At 41.6% G+C, this 18,065-nt stretch overlaps 1 protein-coding gene across 1 annotated transcript in view; it reads left to right on the forward strand.

Annotated features, from left to right (window-relative positions):
• DGLUCY (D-glutamate cyclase) overlaps positions 1–16,800 on the forward strand; it is a 53,624-nt gene extending 36,824 nt beyond the window's left edge. The window contains exons 7-13 of the mRNA XM_075282405.1: positions 9,340–9,537; positions 10,085–10,345; positions 11,526–11,625; positions 12,485–12,633; positions 13,501–13,620; positions 14,760–14,911; positions 16,366–16,800. Of these exons, the coding sequence (XP_075138506.1) occupies positions 9,340–9,537; positions 10,085–10,345; positions 11,526–11,625; positions 12,485–12,633; positions 13,501–13,620; positions 14,760–14,911; positions 16,366–16,506 (1,121 nt within the window). The 3' untranslated portion in view covers positions 16,507–16,800. The remainder of the gene's footprint in view (positions 1–9,339; positions 9,538–10,084; positions 10,346–11,525; positions 11,626–12,484; positions 12,634–13,500; positions 13,621–14,759; positions 14,912–16,365) is intronic.
• The last annotated feature ends 1,265 nt before the right edge of the window (positions 16,801–18,065 follow it).

Genomic DNA, 18,065 nt, shown 5'->3' on the forward strand with positions numbered 1-18,065 from the left:
GTCTTTAAGTGAAGATGGATCTGGTAGTGAATTGGGCAGTTTAGCGGAAGTAGATAACATATTGGTGCTATACAAGTAACACATGGTTTAAAGAGGACCTTTCACCACTTTTGGGCACATGCAGTGTTACATACTGCCAGAAAGCCGACAGTGCGCTGAATTCAGCGCACTGTCGGCTTTCCCGATCTGTGCCCGGTGTGAAGAGCTTACGGTGCCGGTACCGTAGTGCTCTATGGTCAGAAGGGCGTTTCTGACAGTCAGTCAGAGACGTCCTTCTGCCTCGCGGCGCCTATCGCGCTGTACTGTGGAGCGGGGAGGAACGCCCCCTGCCTCTGCTCACTGTGCTTGTCCATACATGAGTATTATCAGGAGGGGATATCTTTGCTCCATTCAATGATCCCCACTGACCTGCAAGTTATCCCATATTCTATGTTTAAGGGATAACTTGCTTTAGGGGAAAACCCCTTTATCTGTTACACCTGGCTGCAGCAGACTGACCTGTATTCGCTGGCTGTAAAGCTAATAGCTGCCATTTCACATTGTCCAACTATTATACTATAAGAAAGAGAGCACACAGCCAATGTCTCCTGACTCTAAGTCTAAGTAGGTAAGTTGCAGGTCAGGACTGCTCCTGTGCCCCCTGTGGGGGCTGGAGGCGGAGCTACAAATAACACAGCCAGGAAACCCCTCCTCCGAATCTCTGCCTGGCAGCTGCTGCTACTACAAAATAAATAAAGGTATATCACTACTCCATAGCTGCTGCCCTAGCTCTGTCACCGTCCGTTCTGATTGTCAATCTGACAGTCCGGACCATCCTTCATAGCCTGGCTCAGCTAATGGTGGTGCAGTGGTGATGCCAGGGGGCCCCTTAAACTGTTGGGGCCCTGGGCAATTGCCCAGTTTGCACCCCCCTAATGCCAGCCCTGGGTGACTGTATAAAGGATGGTGCAGTGTTAGGTGACTGTATACAGGATGAGGCAGTGTTAGGTGACTGTATATAGGACGGGAAAGTGTTAGGTGACTATATACAGGACAGGTGTTTACTTACATTTCCATTTACAGTGTGCCTGGCGTTTTCATGTTCCTGTTGGTTAAGGACCTTTGAAGTCATGTGATGTGATCTTTGACCTTAAAGGTCCTTAACCCACAGAAAAGAAGACTCCGCCCATACATTCCTGCATACATCAGTGTTTGTGGTAATCCATGAACTTCCCACACATGTAAGTCGGGCTGGAGATTCCCCTGCAGTAATGGACAGTGGGGTGGAGGTCAATCAGCTCTGGTGAAACCCCATGTCCCCTGAGCACCATAGTAGCCACATGCTCAGCCTCTATGGCCTGTACACCACTGCTTTCTCAAAATGGGCGCATCCTCATGGTAAACAGTGTAGCCTGACTCGCTGTTGCTCCAGATGGCTGCCAGCAAATGTAGGCAAATATGCCTTTAAAGGGATTTTATCATTGGGAAAACTCATTTTTTTATCTAAGCATATATTTGCATAGCCTTTAGAAAGGCTATTCCACACATACCTTTAATTTGTTAATCCTCTCAGCCGTTTTTGACTTAGCCTGCTGTTAATGATATGCTAATTATCCAGCACGGAGCACTGGAAGTTCACTGAGCACTGTGTGATATGTGTAAACAGGGGGAGGGGGGGTTAGAGCAGGGGGGCTTCTGATGATGATGGTCAGCTTCCCTGCTCTCACCTCCCCCTGTGTACACATTTCACACAGTGCTCAGTGAACTTCCATTGCTCCGTGCTGGATAATTAGCATATCATTAAAATTGGGCTAATTCAAAAGTCGGAATTCGGAAGTCTCAGAGAGCACTGTCTGCTGTGTGTACAGCACAGGCTGAGGCTGATGATGATGATGACCTGTTCTCATACATAGCAGAGAGAGTGCTCACTGAGACTTCCGGGTGCATGCTGGAGGCTAATTAGCATATGAATAAAAGCAAGCTTATTCAAAAACAACTGAGGGGATACAAAATGTATGTGAGGAATATCCTTTCTAAAGGCTATGCAAGTATATGTTTAGTTAAAAATGACTTTCCCCAATGATAGAGCCCCTTTAACCCCTTCCCGACATATAAAACACAAAATGCAAAGGCAAATTAATAAGTAAAATCCAAAGAAATGTGAAAAAACAATGTCTATACCAGACTGGATCACTTAAATATTAAATAATTTTATTGAAAAAATAAAAACAGCACAGCTGTATGTAATAATAATAAAATTGCAATACATAAGGGAGGATGATTATAACCCAAAAAGGACAAGTACAAAAACCAGGTGGTGGGAGGCACTATATGATAGTAAGGCTGGAATATGCAATATAATTATACTAGGTAAGGTGCTACATTCAATACAAAGGCAACAACATGGAGTGTTAAACATGTGATCAATGAATACAACATAATACATATAGTGGAGTAATAAGAACACATGTGAGAACTAATGAAATAATGTGACCAACCAAGTAAGTGAAATACAATACAAGTGGAAGTATAATGAGAGCCAATGCCTACCCGTGCCACCTGGGGACCCGACGCGCGTTTCACCTTACTCAGGCTTCGTCAGGGGATATACTTTCTCACTGCCCCTCTAGGTTATATAGTGGTAATTTGATTATTATTGGCCACAACCCCTGCTCCTAACTCATTGGTGGCAGTGTATGCCGTACAGCGGGAGCCGAAGGTACTGCGCATGCGCGATGTTTAAGAAAAAACATCGCGATAACCTAAAGGCCGGCACGAGCGCCGGGAACTCCAGGCGGAGAAAGTGCGCATGCGCGACGCCGAGAGAAAGCATCGCGAGAGCATCACTGCCGGCAAAAATGCCGGAGACCAAAGCAATAGGTCAGCAATAAGTGCGCATGCGCAGCATATATCGTGGCGCGCCGAAGATACGGGCAATCTACTGTAAATTGCCAACCACAACACGTAAGAGAAAGATGGTATATGGGGATAGCATGTCTAGATGTCTGAGAATATAAAGACATAGACAATGGCCACTGAATACATGAAACCACAAAAAAGGACAAACAATGACTCACATAAAAAACGCACAGTGTGAATACAGGCCAAAAGGCCAATATTATAAGTAAGGACAAACATGACTATGACAATAAACATAAAACAAAGATATATAATAATAGTGATTAAAAATAAAGTGAAAAGCAAGTGCCAGTGCTCAGTGCAAAAAAAGAAAGAATAATAATGAATCATAATAATAAATTGAGAAATAATAAATAATATATGGAATCAAATCCAGAAGATGAATATATCATACGATGGTAGAAAAACACTGTGGGTAGATAATGGTATAATAATTAGAAGCAGTGAAAAGTACATGCACAATAATATGAGGAATATATATATATATATATATATATATATATATATATATATATATAAACTGCTGACCAGAGAACCAATACCTTGATATAGCCAATGGATACATCAAACAAATGAAGCAAAACTCATCGACTCATTAAGGCCCTTAGGGTGTACGGTGTCAAGTTGGAATATCCACTTACATTCTTTTTGGGCCAGAATTTGACGCCAATTTCCTGAACGTGTATTAATCTGTATTTGGTCAATAGCTCGTACCCGGAGCAATGTTGAATCGCAATTGTGGTAAGACTTAAAATGTCTCGGTATCGTTTTTAAAGTATGAACATCATTACAAGAGCGTGCATTTTCAACACCCATAGTACGGCGCATGTCGGGTCTGTAACTATGGCGGCCGCCATAGCCGCCGGGTGTCTACTGCTTTAAGCAGTAGACAACCGGCTCTAATGCCTCCGATCGGTCCCCGGACTGATCGGAGGCATTAACCCCTCCGGCGCCGGAGGCGCCATTTTCCCGGTGGCGCATGGGCGCCGCCATTTTGCCCGGGATCGCCGGCTCCTGGAGCATGCTCCAGGGCCGTCGTCATGTTGCCATGACAGCCGGGAGCCTGTACAAGGCTCCCAGGCTCGTCTGCAAATTGTCTCTTTTGCAGGCTGGTCTATGCAGCCTGCAAAAGAGAGGATGATTTTTTGCAATAATGCATTGCATTAGTGATCAGACCCCCTGGGGTTCAACACCCCCTAGGGGGTCTAATAAATGCAAAAAAAAAAAAAAGTGAAAAAAAAATATAAAAAAATATAAAAAGTATTAAAAGTTCAAATCACCCCCCTTTCCCTAGAACACATATAAAAGTAGTTAAAAACTGTGAAACATATACATGTTAGGTATCCCCGTGTCCAAAATCGCCCGCTCTACAAATCTATATAAATATTTTTCCTGTTCGGTAAACGCCGTAGCGGGAAAAATAGTCAAAAGTGCCAAACCGCCATTTTTTCACTGTTTTGATTCTGATAAAAATTTGAATAAAAAGTGATCAAAGCAATAACATTTCCCGAAAATGGTAGAACTAAAAAGTACACCCGGCCCCGCAAAAAAAGACGCCCTATTTATCCCCGTACACTTACGTATAAAAAAGTTACGGCCGTCGGAATATGGCGACTTTTAGAAAAAAAATGTTTTAACAGTTTTGGATTTTTTTTAAGGGGTCAAAATGTAAATGAAACCATATAAATTTGGTATCCCTGGAACCGTACCGAAACACAGAATATAGGGGACATGTCATTTTGGCTGCACAGTGAACGCCGTAAAACCAAAGCCCGTAAGAAAGTCACAGAAATGCATTTTTTCTTCAAATCCACCCCATTCTGAATTTTTTTCCTGCTTCCCAGTACATTATATAGAATAATTAATGGTGGCATCATGAAGAAAAATTTGTCCCGCAAAAATTAAGACCTCATATGGCTCTGGGAGCGGAGAAATAAAAAAGTTATGGGGTTTAGAAGGAGGGGAGTCAACAACGAAAAACGAAAATCAAAAAATGACATCGACGGGAAGGGGATAAATGGGGAAGAAATGTACTATTGAGAGAAAAAAGTGAAGAGGTAAGAGAAGAAAAACATTTCTACCCTAATAGAGCTTGTGGCTCAGTCAGTACAGGGACAGATTAGCCTGCTTTGTATGCATGCATCATGTCTTCCTGGGTTCTACCAAATGGAAACATGGTATCACTAACCATTACAAATCACACAATAAAATTAATACAGTATTTAACATGATAACTAAATGGCATAAATAAAAATGGCACAATTATATATTTTATATGGTTCTACTAGTATTTGAGGTTTACTATTATTATATAGGGTCTGAATCAATGTAGCTTATTATGTAGGCAATGTAGGCTTATTACCTTTCCATAACTTCCCCGGCCCAGCACATGATGAAAAATTAATCTCTTGATGGGATCAGAGAGTGTGCTGCTGGGGACGGATGGCCGAACATCTCTGTCTCCTATAAGGAAGCAAAACAAAGGAGAAATAACAATTAAAGGATTTTCCAAGGATTTTCATAGTGGCCCCTGCACACAGTATGATGCCCCATGGTGGCCCTGCACACAGTATGATGCTCCATAGTGGCCCCTGCACATAGTATTGTGCCCCATTGTGGAACACCCATGAACATTTATTATATTCTGGCGTCAGACCTAGGGGAGGATATAAACATAAAAATTAATGCTACTTATCTCTCCCTAGGCTCTGGCGCACTCCTCAGTAATGTCGTCCATCTTTAATGATGGACCAGACATCAACTGATTGCTTTTTACAATATGAACACGTGTACCACATTTGTCTACGAAACCACAGGCAATCACCTTTCTGCGTTGACTCCTGTTGAGCCTAGTATCAATTAAATCATACAAGAGCAAATCTAACTCGTATAAGTATCTGTGCAGTGGCCCCACATAGTATTATGCTCCACAGTGGCCCCACTCAGTATAATGCTCCATAGTGGCCCCACACAGTATACAGCCTTGGGACTTCATTAGTAGAGATATGCAAAGCTTACTAGATTTCGATGAATATTTGTGAGGTTGCCCCTTCCCCCACGGGTTTGTTTGGTGTATTACTGTACTATGGGATCTTCTCAGACCCCAGAGTATAATAAGTGGAGACTCACTTGAGCTGAGGGAAAATAACAAACATTGATACTCACCATGTCTCATCTCCTCTGAGCAACTGCTTGGCCTCCGGATGCTTCATGCTGGCACCTTGTGTCATCTTTAGGCTTCTTGTGTGATGTTATATGGCACAGGGGTTAAGCATAGCACGTTGAAGCCATGACACACTGAACCAACGTTATGAAGTCAGTGTGCCCCATGTGACCACTGAGGCCCAATCACAGGCCTCAGCAATGATCCCTGAGGAGCATGATGTCACAGGATAGCACTCAGGAGAGGTGAGTATAAGTGTTGTTATTTTTACTCATCTCCTCTGGGCCCACCACTGTAGGCATATTTACCTGTTAGAAACTGTGTTTTATCATCATATGAAGATGCTGTTTCAAGAAACTCCACTAGAGGCCACTGTTCCCTGGCTCTTGCTCACAATCAAGATGGCTAGTATTGTTTCATGTCCATGGCCATCTTGCTTTCTGTTTTATGCCTATATAAACTCAGAGCATATTCAGACCCACGCTTGAGTATTGTGTTTGTTCCCAATCTCTAGCTCTGTGGTATATCTTGCTCAGATTACCTTGGCTCCATCTGCTTACCCACTTGTATACCTACCATGGCTGCGTCTGCTTACCCACTTGTGTACCTACCTTTGCTCCATCTGACTACCCACTTGTGTACCGACCCCTGGCTATCCACTGACCAAGTCTTCTACTCTGTGGCATCTGCAATCCTTCCTGGCTACTCCATAGAACTACAGGAGTGTACTGCGCATGCTCACATAAGCAGCCCCAAAAAAAATGGCCGCCGGCATGCGTATGGGTTGTGGGTACTAAAGCTGTATCACTTTCAAGTATATGCGATATCGCTTTAGCGCCTGTAACCACCACTATCAAGAATTCGCTCTTTGGGTTCGCTTAAACCCTATCCTTTTAAAAAGCAGTGTGAACCTAACGTTTGGAATATGGTCTGGAAACACCTGATCCATATATTGGTCATATTTATCATAATATATATATATATATATATATATATATATATATATATATATATATACACATATACACCATACTACAAGTGGAAGATGGAACTACAGATGGGAGAGGGTAGAATCTCGGAGGTGTGGGACAGCCTTAAGGCAATATCAGGACACAAGAAAAAAAAACAGGGCATCGAACAGTAGGGGACAGGAAGTGGCTTAACGAGCTTAATCTATACTTCAATAGATTTGACTCCAAGCCAATGCTCCCTCCACCAGCATGTCAGCCAACCCCCCTCTCCTCACACACCAAGACCCAACCCCCCACTGACCGGTGGTAAACTGCAATATGACTATCTCACCCTGCAGGAGTCTCTAGTGTGTAAGGAAATGAAGAAGATTTAAGCAGACAAAGCAGGAGGACCTGATGGTATAAGCGCAAGAGTTCTTAAAATGTGCAGTGACCAGCTAGGTGGAATTATTACGCACATGTACAATATGAGTCTAAAGCTGGGAGTGGTACCTCAACTGTGGAAAACATCTTGCGTGGTACCAGTCCCAAAGAAACCCAACCCGATGGGCTACAATGACTACCGACCTGTAGCACTGACATCCCACCTGATGAAGATCCTAGAGAGACTGGTCCTGACACACCTACGCCCCCTAGTGAGCTCCGCTCTGGACCCCCTCCAGTTTGCTTATTGGCCAGGCATTGGGGTGGATGACGCCATCATCCACCTTCTTCATAGAGCTCTCTCTCACCTAGAGAAACCCGGGAACACTGTGAGAATAATGTTCTTTGATTTCTCCAGTGCGTTCAACACCATTCAGCCAGGGCTACTGAGGGAGAAGCTGAACCTTGGTGGTGTGCACCACCACCTGTCCAACTGGATACTAGACTACCTGACAAACCGCCCTCAGTATGTGAGAGCCCAAGACGGTGTGTCTGACACTGTGATCTGTAGTACGGGGGCACCACAAGGTACAGTTCTTGCCCCATTTCTCTTCACACTGTACACTGCTGACTTTAGGCACAACTCATCCAGCTGTTACTTACAGAAGTACTCCGATGACTCTGCTATAGTAGGCCTTATCACTGATGGCGACGATAGGGAATACAGAGACTTAAACCGGGATTTTGTTGAATGGTGCCAGCAGAACCAGCTCAGGATTAATGCTGGGAAGACCAAGGAGATGGTGGTGGACTTTAGTAAATAGAGAGGTGCTCCGACCCCAGTGGAGATCCAAGGAACATGTATTGAGATAGTCAGGACCTATAAGTATCTAGGCGTGATCCTCAACAATAAACTAGACTGGGCTGATCACCTGGAGGCGCTGCACAGAAAGGGCCACAGCAGACTACCTGCTCAGGAGGCTGAGGGCCTTCGGAGTCCAGGGGACACTTCTTAGGGCCTTCTTCAACTCTGTGGTTGCCTCAGCTATCTTTTTCGGTGTGGCCTGCTGGGGGAGCAGTATATCAACCAGGGACAGAAATAGACTTGACAGGCTAATCAGGAGGGCCAGCTCTGTCCTGGGGAGCCCCTTGGACCCAGTACAGGTGGTGGATGACAGAAGGATACTGTCTGTGGTGACCTCCATGCGGGAGAACAAATCCCACCCCATGTATGGGACCTTGATGGCACTTGGCAGCACTGTAAGTGACCATCTGCTTCACCCCAAGTGTGAGAAGCAGCGCTATCGCAAGTCCTTCCTTCCAACCGCGACCAGGCTGTATAATCTACATCAGACCAAGCGAAGATCACGCCGCACAGAGAACTAATGATTATGACGATGACCATGAGGTCTCCCTCTTTCTCTTCCGTTTTTCCTTCGCTGCTATGGACTCCTAGTATATCTTCTCTTCTCAGCTTATGTGTGTCTACGTCTGTAATATATTACTGTGTATTATCCTGTATCTGTATTACTATTGCTGCTGTAACATGCTGAAATTTCCCCAATGTGGGACTATTAAAGGATTATCTTATCTTATCTTTCCAGCAAAACCCTGGAGACCTGGATTCCAAGAATCATAGTCATTTATTTTGGCCTCCCCAAGGCTTCATTATCCCATACTCTATGCAGTAAGGGACTGTAGAACTGTAAAAAGCATGGACATCTGGCATAATAAATGATTATGATTTTTGGGTCAGCAAATTCAGTCAATTACAGACTTTTTTTCTGAACCATAGTCCTCTATGTGCCATAAGCCTCTGTGACTCCTCTCTCTCATTGCTCTAATGTTGGGGACATGCAACCGTCTTTCTGCATTAATACAGATGGGCTTTGATTGTTGAAAAGTCTTGTGCTTCATATGTGTATATTACAATTGTTCTTGCAGAATCTCCATTAGCTTTCACCCACTCTCCAGGCTGCATGTTTATTACTGATGTTAAAAATGAAGATACTTCAGACCCGGGCACCAAAGAATCGCCAATAGTTGTGCAAATCTCCTCTGATCCTCTTCATTACAGCCTTGTCTCACAACGGACAGCTGAAAATATCAGATCGTTGGAAGAAATTGTTGGCATAGACCCTGGTAAATATATCCAATAAATAAAACCTGCGGGGTTAACACATTTCACCATCCTGGTAATATATGTATTGTGTGACCAAATTGATGTAGTCCCCTATTTTCTTATAGGGGATTACACTTAGGCTTTTCTTATTGACTCACAGTAGTCTGGAAATTAAATGTATCCAGCTATTGTATAGTGAAAGGTTCTCCAACTTTGTAATAGACGTTCCTTCACTCCAAACTGCCTTCTTGCTGTCAGTGAATGGAAACGTTCTTGAGGCTGATCATCAATGCCTACAATGCTAATGGATTGTTCCATACCGTAGTACCAGTGTGACAGACTTCATTTTATAGTCTGGGACATGAGCTTTATGCTGCCTTTGTGTTTAGTTCTAAAGATTTTCAACTCTCATATAATGTAACAAATACTTAGCTGTGTGAGCAGAACTACGCCAGGGTATGATACTATGTTTGCAAGCAATAAGTATATTAATAATTTAGTATGAATGATAATCAAGAGTCTAAAACCAGATATTTAAGAAATGGTGATGTTGTATATGTCTTGAAGGTAACAGAGGGATTAAGAATCTGCTTATTAAGGATGAACTGCTGAAGTGCTGCCTCTCTCTGTCCCATGCCAAATCCATCCTAATAACCACTGGACTCCCCACTCATTATCAGCAAGTTCCTCCTGAGGAAACAGACGGTCCTCCTGGAGCCCTTGCTATGGCAGCCATGCTGCAAGCTCTTGGAAAGAAGATTGCCATAGTTACAGATGAACGTGCTATCGACCTGAACAAGAGAATTATGGAGGATGCTATAGAACAAGGTATATTCCTGTAGAATGTATTAACTGCTGCATGTGAACATGGTTTATTTGGACCATTGCTCTCAAGTGTTATAGCAACACCTGCATGTCATGCCCTTTCCCATCCAATGATTGAACTTGATGGACATAGCGGATGTCTTTTTTTCAACCATAGTAAAACCAACCATAACGTTGGTTTCAGTTTGTTACAGTAAGAAGTGTCCCAAGGGCTCATTCACACGGGGACTAAGGGGGCGGATTATGGCACGTAATCCAAGTCATAATCCGCCCCCTCACAATGGTGGTCTATGTAGACCACCAGGCTACCGCTCATGGAAAAAAGAAGCGGGCTGCCCTTTCTTCAGGCGGCTTCCGCGGCTCGTTGTGGCAGCAACCTCCGGGGTCGATCCATTCATTTGAGCCAACTCCGGAGGGGGAAGGCGCGACAGTCGTGGCAGGCGGGTTTTGACCCAAGAGTGATCCGGCTCCCCATGTCACTCTCGGTGCCAAAATCCACCCCACTGCCCCCCCCCCCCCCCCATGTGAACTGAGCCTAAGAGGTTTCCAGGGCTCAAACCCTAATCGCTTACATATATTTACCTTACGGGTGCATTCACGCTGAGTTTTGTGGCACTGTTTTTGCCACAATAACTCGTGTAAAGAATCAGCGATGCAAAACAGAATCCTATTGAGTTCAATGGGTTCCGTTTTACACGCGCTAAACATTGAAATCAATGGGTAAAAAGCCTCCCATTGATTTCAATGTGTACCGCATGTAAAATGGAACCCATTGAACTCAGTGGGATTCTGTTTTGCAGCGCTGATTCTTTACACAAGTGATTGTGGCAAAAACAGCCCCACAAAACTCTGCGTGAATGCACCTTAATTCCTCACATTATAAAGGTTTATTCTTGTTTTCTTGTATTTTAAGTTGCCAGTTGCTGGATACATAACTATCGTGCTTTTGGGTCAAGTTATTATAGTTGATCATTTTCAGTTTTCGTTACTGAAGGAGACATTTTTTCTGATTACCTCCTCTCATGTGACACTATAGGCTTATTCAAGTATTACAAGGCACTCATTCTGGATGAAAGAAAGGTTGGGGAACCTCCCTCTTATGACAGAATGGAGGATATGGAGAATGGTTGTGTAATGAGAAAACACAGTTAATTCATTTATTCATAACTTTTTTATTTACCAGGAGTTCTGAAGACTGCTGTGCCACTATTATCTTACAAGGGAGAAACTCAAGATTGTGCTGTGAAATTTCTTTGTGAGAATGGAAACCCAGCTACACCCAGGTTAGATAGAAATTCCTCATTAGCACCCAGGGTCCAATTCTAGATTATCTGCTGCCTGAGGCAAAAAATTAAAATGGTGCCCTCCCACCCTACTTCCATTAGAATGTTTCCTGCTCAATCTTCTTGCGTATTCTGCCGCTGATCAGCCACAGAACCCACAGCACAAGCCTTTCTATTGTTTAGCCTCATTAATCTCAGACTAATCAGCAAGTGAAAGGAGGCGAGACGAAAACCAGAAAATAGAGAGGAATCTGAGGTGGAAATGTTTATTAATTCCTCTTCATATTCCACCATGCTCATGGACCCTAATAATTCCCCCATAAGTAATATGTCCCCTCCCCACATTGGATAATAGCACTATAACGTATGTGGTGGACTATTACTCTAATAGGGCTGTAATAGCAACCCCACAGGTAAACAGCCACAGAGAGTCGAATTAGCATATTGAGTGCTAAGTCTAACAGCAAGAAAAATTCCAACTGTGTTGGAATCAGTGGAACAGTGCGTGTTGAAATATGCAAAGAGCTGGAGATGATGAAAGGTAGTGAAAGGTCCTCCTTTTTGGGTGTTACCATTAGACTCTTTTTATCATAATCTGTATGCAGGGGCAGGAGGGTACACACAGATTTGTTTTTTTATGCCAAAAAGAGGAAATAATGCTCAATTGTTATAAAATATCAACACCCTTTGTGTACTGCATCAAAAAGAAATTAGGTTTGCCTAGAAATGTTTTAACAAATGCACTATCCTAAAAGGTGAGATTTTGCTGTAGGTACCAAGACCCAAACCATCAAAGTCTGTGAAAAGGTGAAGCAATTGTACTAATATTTCTGTCCTTATGTTCTCTTTCCTCTCCAAGGTTTGACCATTTAGTAGCCATAGAAAGGGCAGGAAGAGCAAGTGATGGCAATTATTATAATGCAAGGAAAATAAATCTCAAGCACTTAGTGGATCCCATCGATGATCTGTTTGTTGCTGCACAGACTATTCCAGGCATCAGCACAACTGGTATGTTCATATTTCCATGAGTAGTATTCTATTACTGCTCCTATTTGTGTCATTTGTATTTGTCCCATGAACATGACTTATATCCTAGCCACTAATCACAAGAGCAGGGGTGGGGTTCTCAAATCTTCCCTCTCTAAATGTGACATTGCTACTGCTCGAATCTGGTGCTGATTTTCAGGTATATTCAGCCTTAAAATCACCGCCAGATTTCTCCCGAATTCTACTTTCCTTTGTTTTAAATGGGAGGGAGAAATCGGAGCAGGACGCTGAAAAAATAAGTGTCCTGCCACTGTGAGGAACCAGAGGGCTGGATAATGAGGAGGGATTTGAGGCAGAAATTTGCCTCGATTCCTCTTCATTTTCTGCTGTGTGCATAGTCCAGGGGTGTTCTCTGATATCATAGGGCACCAGAGAAAAATGTTGTACTCCCTTTGCCTATTGTGATTTTTTATTTTATTACTGTAAGTTAAGACATTTTTTTTAAATAAAAAATACTCACTCTTCCACATTGAACTGCTGCTTTACAAACTAGAACTGCTGCTTTATGGTGGCCGCTGACCCTGATATTCCTGCTTTCCTTTACATAATAATTAATAGAAACTGTAAATAATCTTTTTGCACTGAGCTCCCCCTAGTGGTGATTAGATTGTAAAATAAATAACGTGGATCTATGAGGAATTCAGTGACCCCCCCTCCCCCCACCCCCACACACCATAGACCCTATAGCAGCTGCTTGATCTGCCTACATGGTGGGTATGCAGACACTGTCCTTTAGATAACAATTTTTTTGTGTGGGCCCCCCTTTAACTGTGTACCCCTAAGAGGCAATCTACCAGAAAATATGCTAACAGTTTTTGCACTTTATAGGAGTTGGAGATGGTGGTAATGAGTTGGGTACAGGCAAAGTGAAAGAGGCAGTGAAGAAATATGTTAAAAATGGAGACCTCATTGCATGTGATGTGGCTGCAGACTTTACAGTGATTGCTGGTGAGTAAGTCTTCATGTTGCACTAAATAAAGAAGTTAGAATTTCATCACACAAGTGCAGTCGTGACGCATCCATAATACGGCTATGGTTTAGCTGAAAAGTGGACGGTGGACAGTCATTCTATTAATTCATTACAAACCAAGTGTTTTTGTTATTGTTCTGACTTAGTAACTGCTTAGTTTTGTTGGTTATTACACAGCCATAAACTAGTTTAGTTTAGTTTAGTTTAGTTTGTAATAAGTTAATTTTATTTTCAACTGCAATGTCGTCACATCACAGCCACATCTTGATCACATCATGAATGCAACATGTGATCCTACCTCTAAATACTTAATAGAAGTATTTGTCCTCCTCTCTCAAATTATTAAACATTTTGCCATGGGGGGTTGTTCCTACTTGGAGAACTAATGGCATTTGTTAAGTGGCTGTAGACTTGCTCAAATCCGTCCTTATCTTCATGTAATCTCAAACAGAGTTGATGTTGATGAGATCAGGGCTCAGTGAAGGACAAACCATCACTTCCAGGACTCTTCTTCCAAAAGGAGGTTCATTCACTTTGTTTTGTTAGGTGACAAAATAAACTATTAAGCCTTCTGTTTTTTTGTTTTTTTTAAGCATTCTTACTCTGCAGCATTTTTTCCACTCCTGCTTAAGGCTGTGGCCTCATGTTGCAGAAATGCAGTGTTTTTTGTTGCAGATTTTTCTGCTGTTTTTCAAGCAAAACCAGGAGTGGATTGAGCAGAAGGAGAAGTATGAGTACTCCCTAGATATTTCCCATTCTGTCTGTAGCCACTACTGGGTTTGGCTAAAAAATAAATGTGGCAAACTCTGCAAACAATAAGCAGCGTTAACACAACGTAGGGCTTTAGCATAAAACTTTGAAACAGTACTGTAAATATAGACTTGCTGATAAAGAGCGACATCCTATTATCTGGATGAATCTTGGAATAGTCCCCTGTGTAGACTTGGAGTGGCCTTTCACATGGTAACTGAACTAGACATCCAAAATATCCAGGGCCACAGAAATTCATAAAAAGGTAGCATTTTAAAAAATATATTCTTTCATTCTCTTAGTGTAGATGAGGCTTTCCTGCTGATCTTTACCGAGTCAGATAAAATGTATCTTTATTATTCCATAGGTGTATCTAACTGGGGAGGCTATGCCATATCTTGTGCCTTATACCTCTTAAATGCCTGTGATATTCATGAGCGTTACTTGAGAAAAGCAGTTGGATTTCCAAAATTGTCAGAGCGAGAGACCTGGGCTTCTGCACTACCTTCTGTCCAAAAGGTAATATTCCCTTTAAAATGTACAGTACGAAATATTTCCAGCATTAAAACTTTTTCTTTGTTTTTTTTAATCAATGTCACTTACAAGTGTAGAGATCGTATAGCTGACAACTTTGTAATCTTTTCCTTTTTATTATAATCCTAAAGATCCCTGACTTCTTGGGCAAAAATGAATCAGCATCTCTGATCATCCTTAGAGTTTCCTGTGCAATCTTATGTTTCTTGGTGACTGTGAGAGGGAGGTAACACAAGCTGGTGTAGAGTATGAGAAGGAGCCTCATATATAGAAAGGAATTTCTATTCAAATAGGAGTCACCCAGACAGGATGTTGCAGAATACACTAGGGGTGATGTAAGAATGAACAATAATAATTAGTTATTATACAGTCCGGGACTATATGTAGCAGCTCAGAAGACAAGTCTTAGACAACTGTCAAGGTCTGTAGGAAAACATTGGGAAAAATGTGTCAAAGTTTAAAGAATTATAAATCCTTTGCCCTTTTATTTAAGTGTTAACAATTAATTTGTATAAAATTAAATTTTCATTTCTCCTTCCACAACCGATGTAAAACTTGTGGTGATTCTTATCCTGCTGAGGAAGGGGACTGTGTTTGTAGAAAAAAAAAATCTTCTTTTTAAAAAGGAATATGTTATAAATACATTGAAAAACTCAGCGCCATTTAAGCTGTACCTGCTTTCACCCACGGTAAGGCAAAATAAGGAGAGTTGCATAAAAGCCTTGTTTTTTTTTGTTGCAAACAGAGAAGATAAATTTGGTGAATGCTTGGAAATGGTTCTAAAGGGTCCAGATTACACAAAAAATTGTGCAAGGGACTTGATATATTCCCCCCAATGAGTCTTCTAAGAACTCATTATTGGTGGGTGTCCAACTGGTTGTACCTGATCAGATATACATGGCATATTTTATAGACTTGAAAGACAATGGGTGGCCACTAGTTTAAATGGTCTCTCTCTATTCTTGGTGTGGGTTTTTTCTTTTTAGTCTTTTGGGGGGGGGGTTTAGAGTTACATTAGTCTCAACTTCAAGTTACTATACAACACACTACATAAGTAATGATCAGGTTTGTGCTGTTGTCGTGCTTTGGGTTGTTGTTGTTTTTTTTTTGGTCCGTGGCTTTTTTTTTTTTTTTTTTTAAAGCCGCATGTTTCGGGGTATGCCATTTTTAGTGGAATTTTGTGGTGTTTTGCTCTCATACCACTCAGGGCTATACTCTGAATTGTCATATCCACAGCATGCTTATTCACTTGTGGAAATGCCAAGTTTAACTTTTCAGTATAAAGAGGTGAACTCCACAGTGACTATGTAGCACATGAGGATTTTGCTGTGGAATTACTGTGGATTCATCATGGATGTATGAGCACAATTATTCTGCCGCCTATGAACTTTCTGGAAGAGCGATCTTTTTGCCTTCATGTATCCAATATGTTTTTACAGGAAGAAAAGTTGCTGGCAATACTGGTGAAACACGGGGTCCGCAGTGGGGTTACTGGGAATCTGGGCATGGAAGTTGATGGTCTCCCATTCTACAACGCTCATTCTGACATGATAAAGCGGCTTCTTGAGGTTACAGTTTAACTAACACCTGTCACCAGATCATAAGTACATCAAATGTAGAAATGTGAGAAATTCTATATTTTATATAAAGTATTCCTAGTTAATGATTAACGGCACACTTTTATGGGCTGAGCTATTGGTAAATACACTAAATACTTAAATAAAAAATAACTTTCCACTGTCCATTTTTGTTTAAAGGTAATACTTTTCATTAAAGGTGATATTTTTTTGTGCAGTGGGAAACGGCGAAGACTACTAAACCACTGCTAAACATGTACATGAAATTTCTTTAAATCCTAGATATAGTTTGAGAAATAAAAAGAATTAAAATATAAAATCAGAGAGCTTGCAAATGATTACGGTACATTGCACAAAGTATATGATAATGTTATATAATGGCATTTTATTAATATAACAGTGGAAAAACTATTGTTAAGGAAAAGTGGAATGTGTAAAGTTTGTTCTTTGTAAATCAGATTTCCATCCTTGTTCTTGTGGGGCTTATTTGTGTGCGGCTGAGATGTACCAACAGCAGTAAACATCCAGACCTTTCTATTCAACCACAGCTAAACTTAGCAAAACAAACCCGATTTCCTGGAAAAAAAAAACCCTTGTTTGTGGAACACAGGTTTCTGGAAACTATGATTAATGCACAATTAACCACAAATGACTTATAATGAAGCCAGTCTATTGTACTCCTGTGCGCTACTTATGAAAATGGTTCCACATCCTCTCTTTTGTTGGTAGCATCGGTATAACTGCACACAAAATTCAGTGCAGTGATGTGGATTGTTTTTTTCTAAACCACCCAGTTAATAAAGCACGGCCATCCTAGAAAATGAACATGGGAATAGTCTCCAAAAAACACAGACTTCTCCTTGTGAACTACAATCACTCTTGTGGTTGCAAATTGGAGTATGATGCTGACTTTTGCCTGTGTGTAGGGAGTCATCATATTTAGACATTATCTGTAGTTAAAAGGTTGTATTCTAAGAAGGACTAATTTGGTACATACTGAAAAAAACAGTACAAGATTTGTGGCTGTGATACAGTCTATGTAATATGGATGTATTATTGTTCTGTGATTCCTTTAAACATAATTGGCCACCATGTTTTTGCTATCCTATCTAAAGGCAACATAAACTTTTGACAGACACCCTGTGATGGTGCGTCTCTTAGGCCAGGGAAATGCTATGGAAAAAAAACGTGGCGTTTTACAGTCCCAACAAAGTGGATGAGATTACAGCAAAATTGTGGCAGGAAATACTACATGGGGCCTTAGCCTTAATCGGAAATATGTGATAGTTCACATTGGGGCAAATAAAGTAATACATATACACCAGAATTGTGGTGTAATTTGCACAAAAAGCTAGTAGACCTGCTTTACACCTCATTTTTTAAGAGTACTTTAGACTCTTTCTAACCCTTTGTGCACAACATGGGCTTGTTGAAGTGGGGGCTTATTATAATATGCTAAACTGTGACCCAGACATTGTGCCACAATTTTGGATGTTACTCCACAATTTCAGCGACTGAACCATAATTTTGTCAAACTAAGCCAACTAGTAAGGGTGGATTCA

The sequence above is a fragment of the Leptodactylus fuscus genome, chromosome 7, assembly GCF_031893055.1.
Source record: "Leptodactylus fuscus isolate aLepFus1 chromosome 7, aLepFus1.hap2, whole genome shotgun sequence".
NCBI lineage: Eukaryota > Metazoa > Chordata > Amphibia > Anura > Leptodactylidae > Leptodactylus > Leptodactylus fuscus.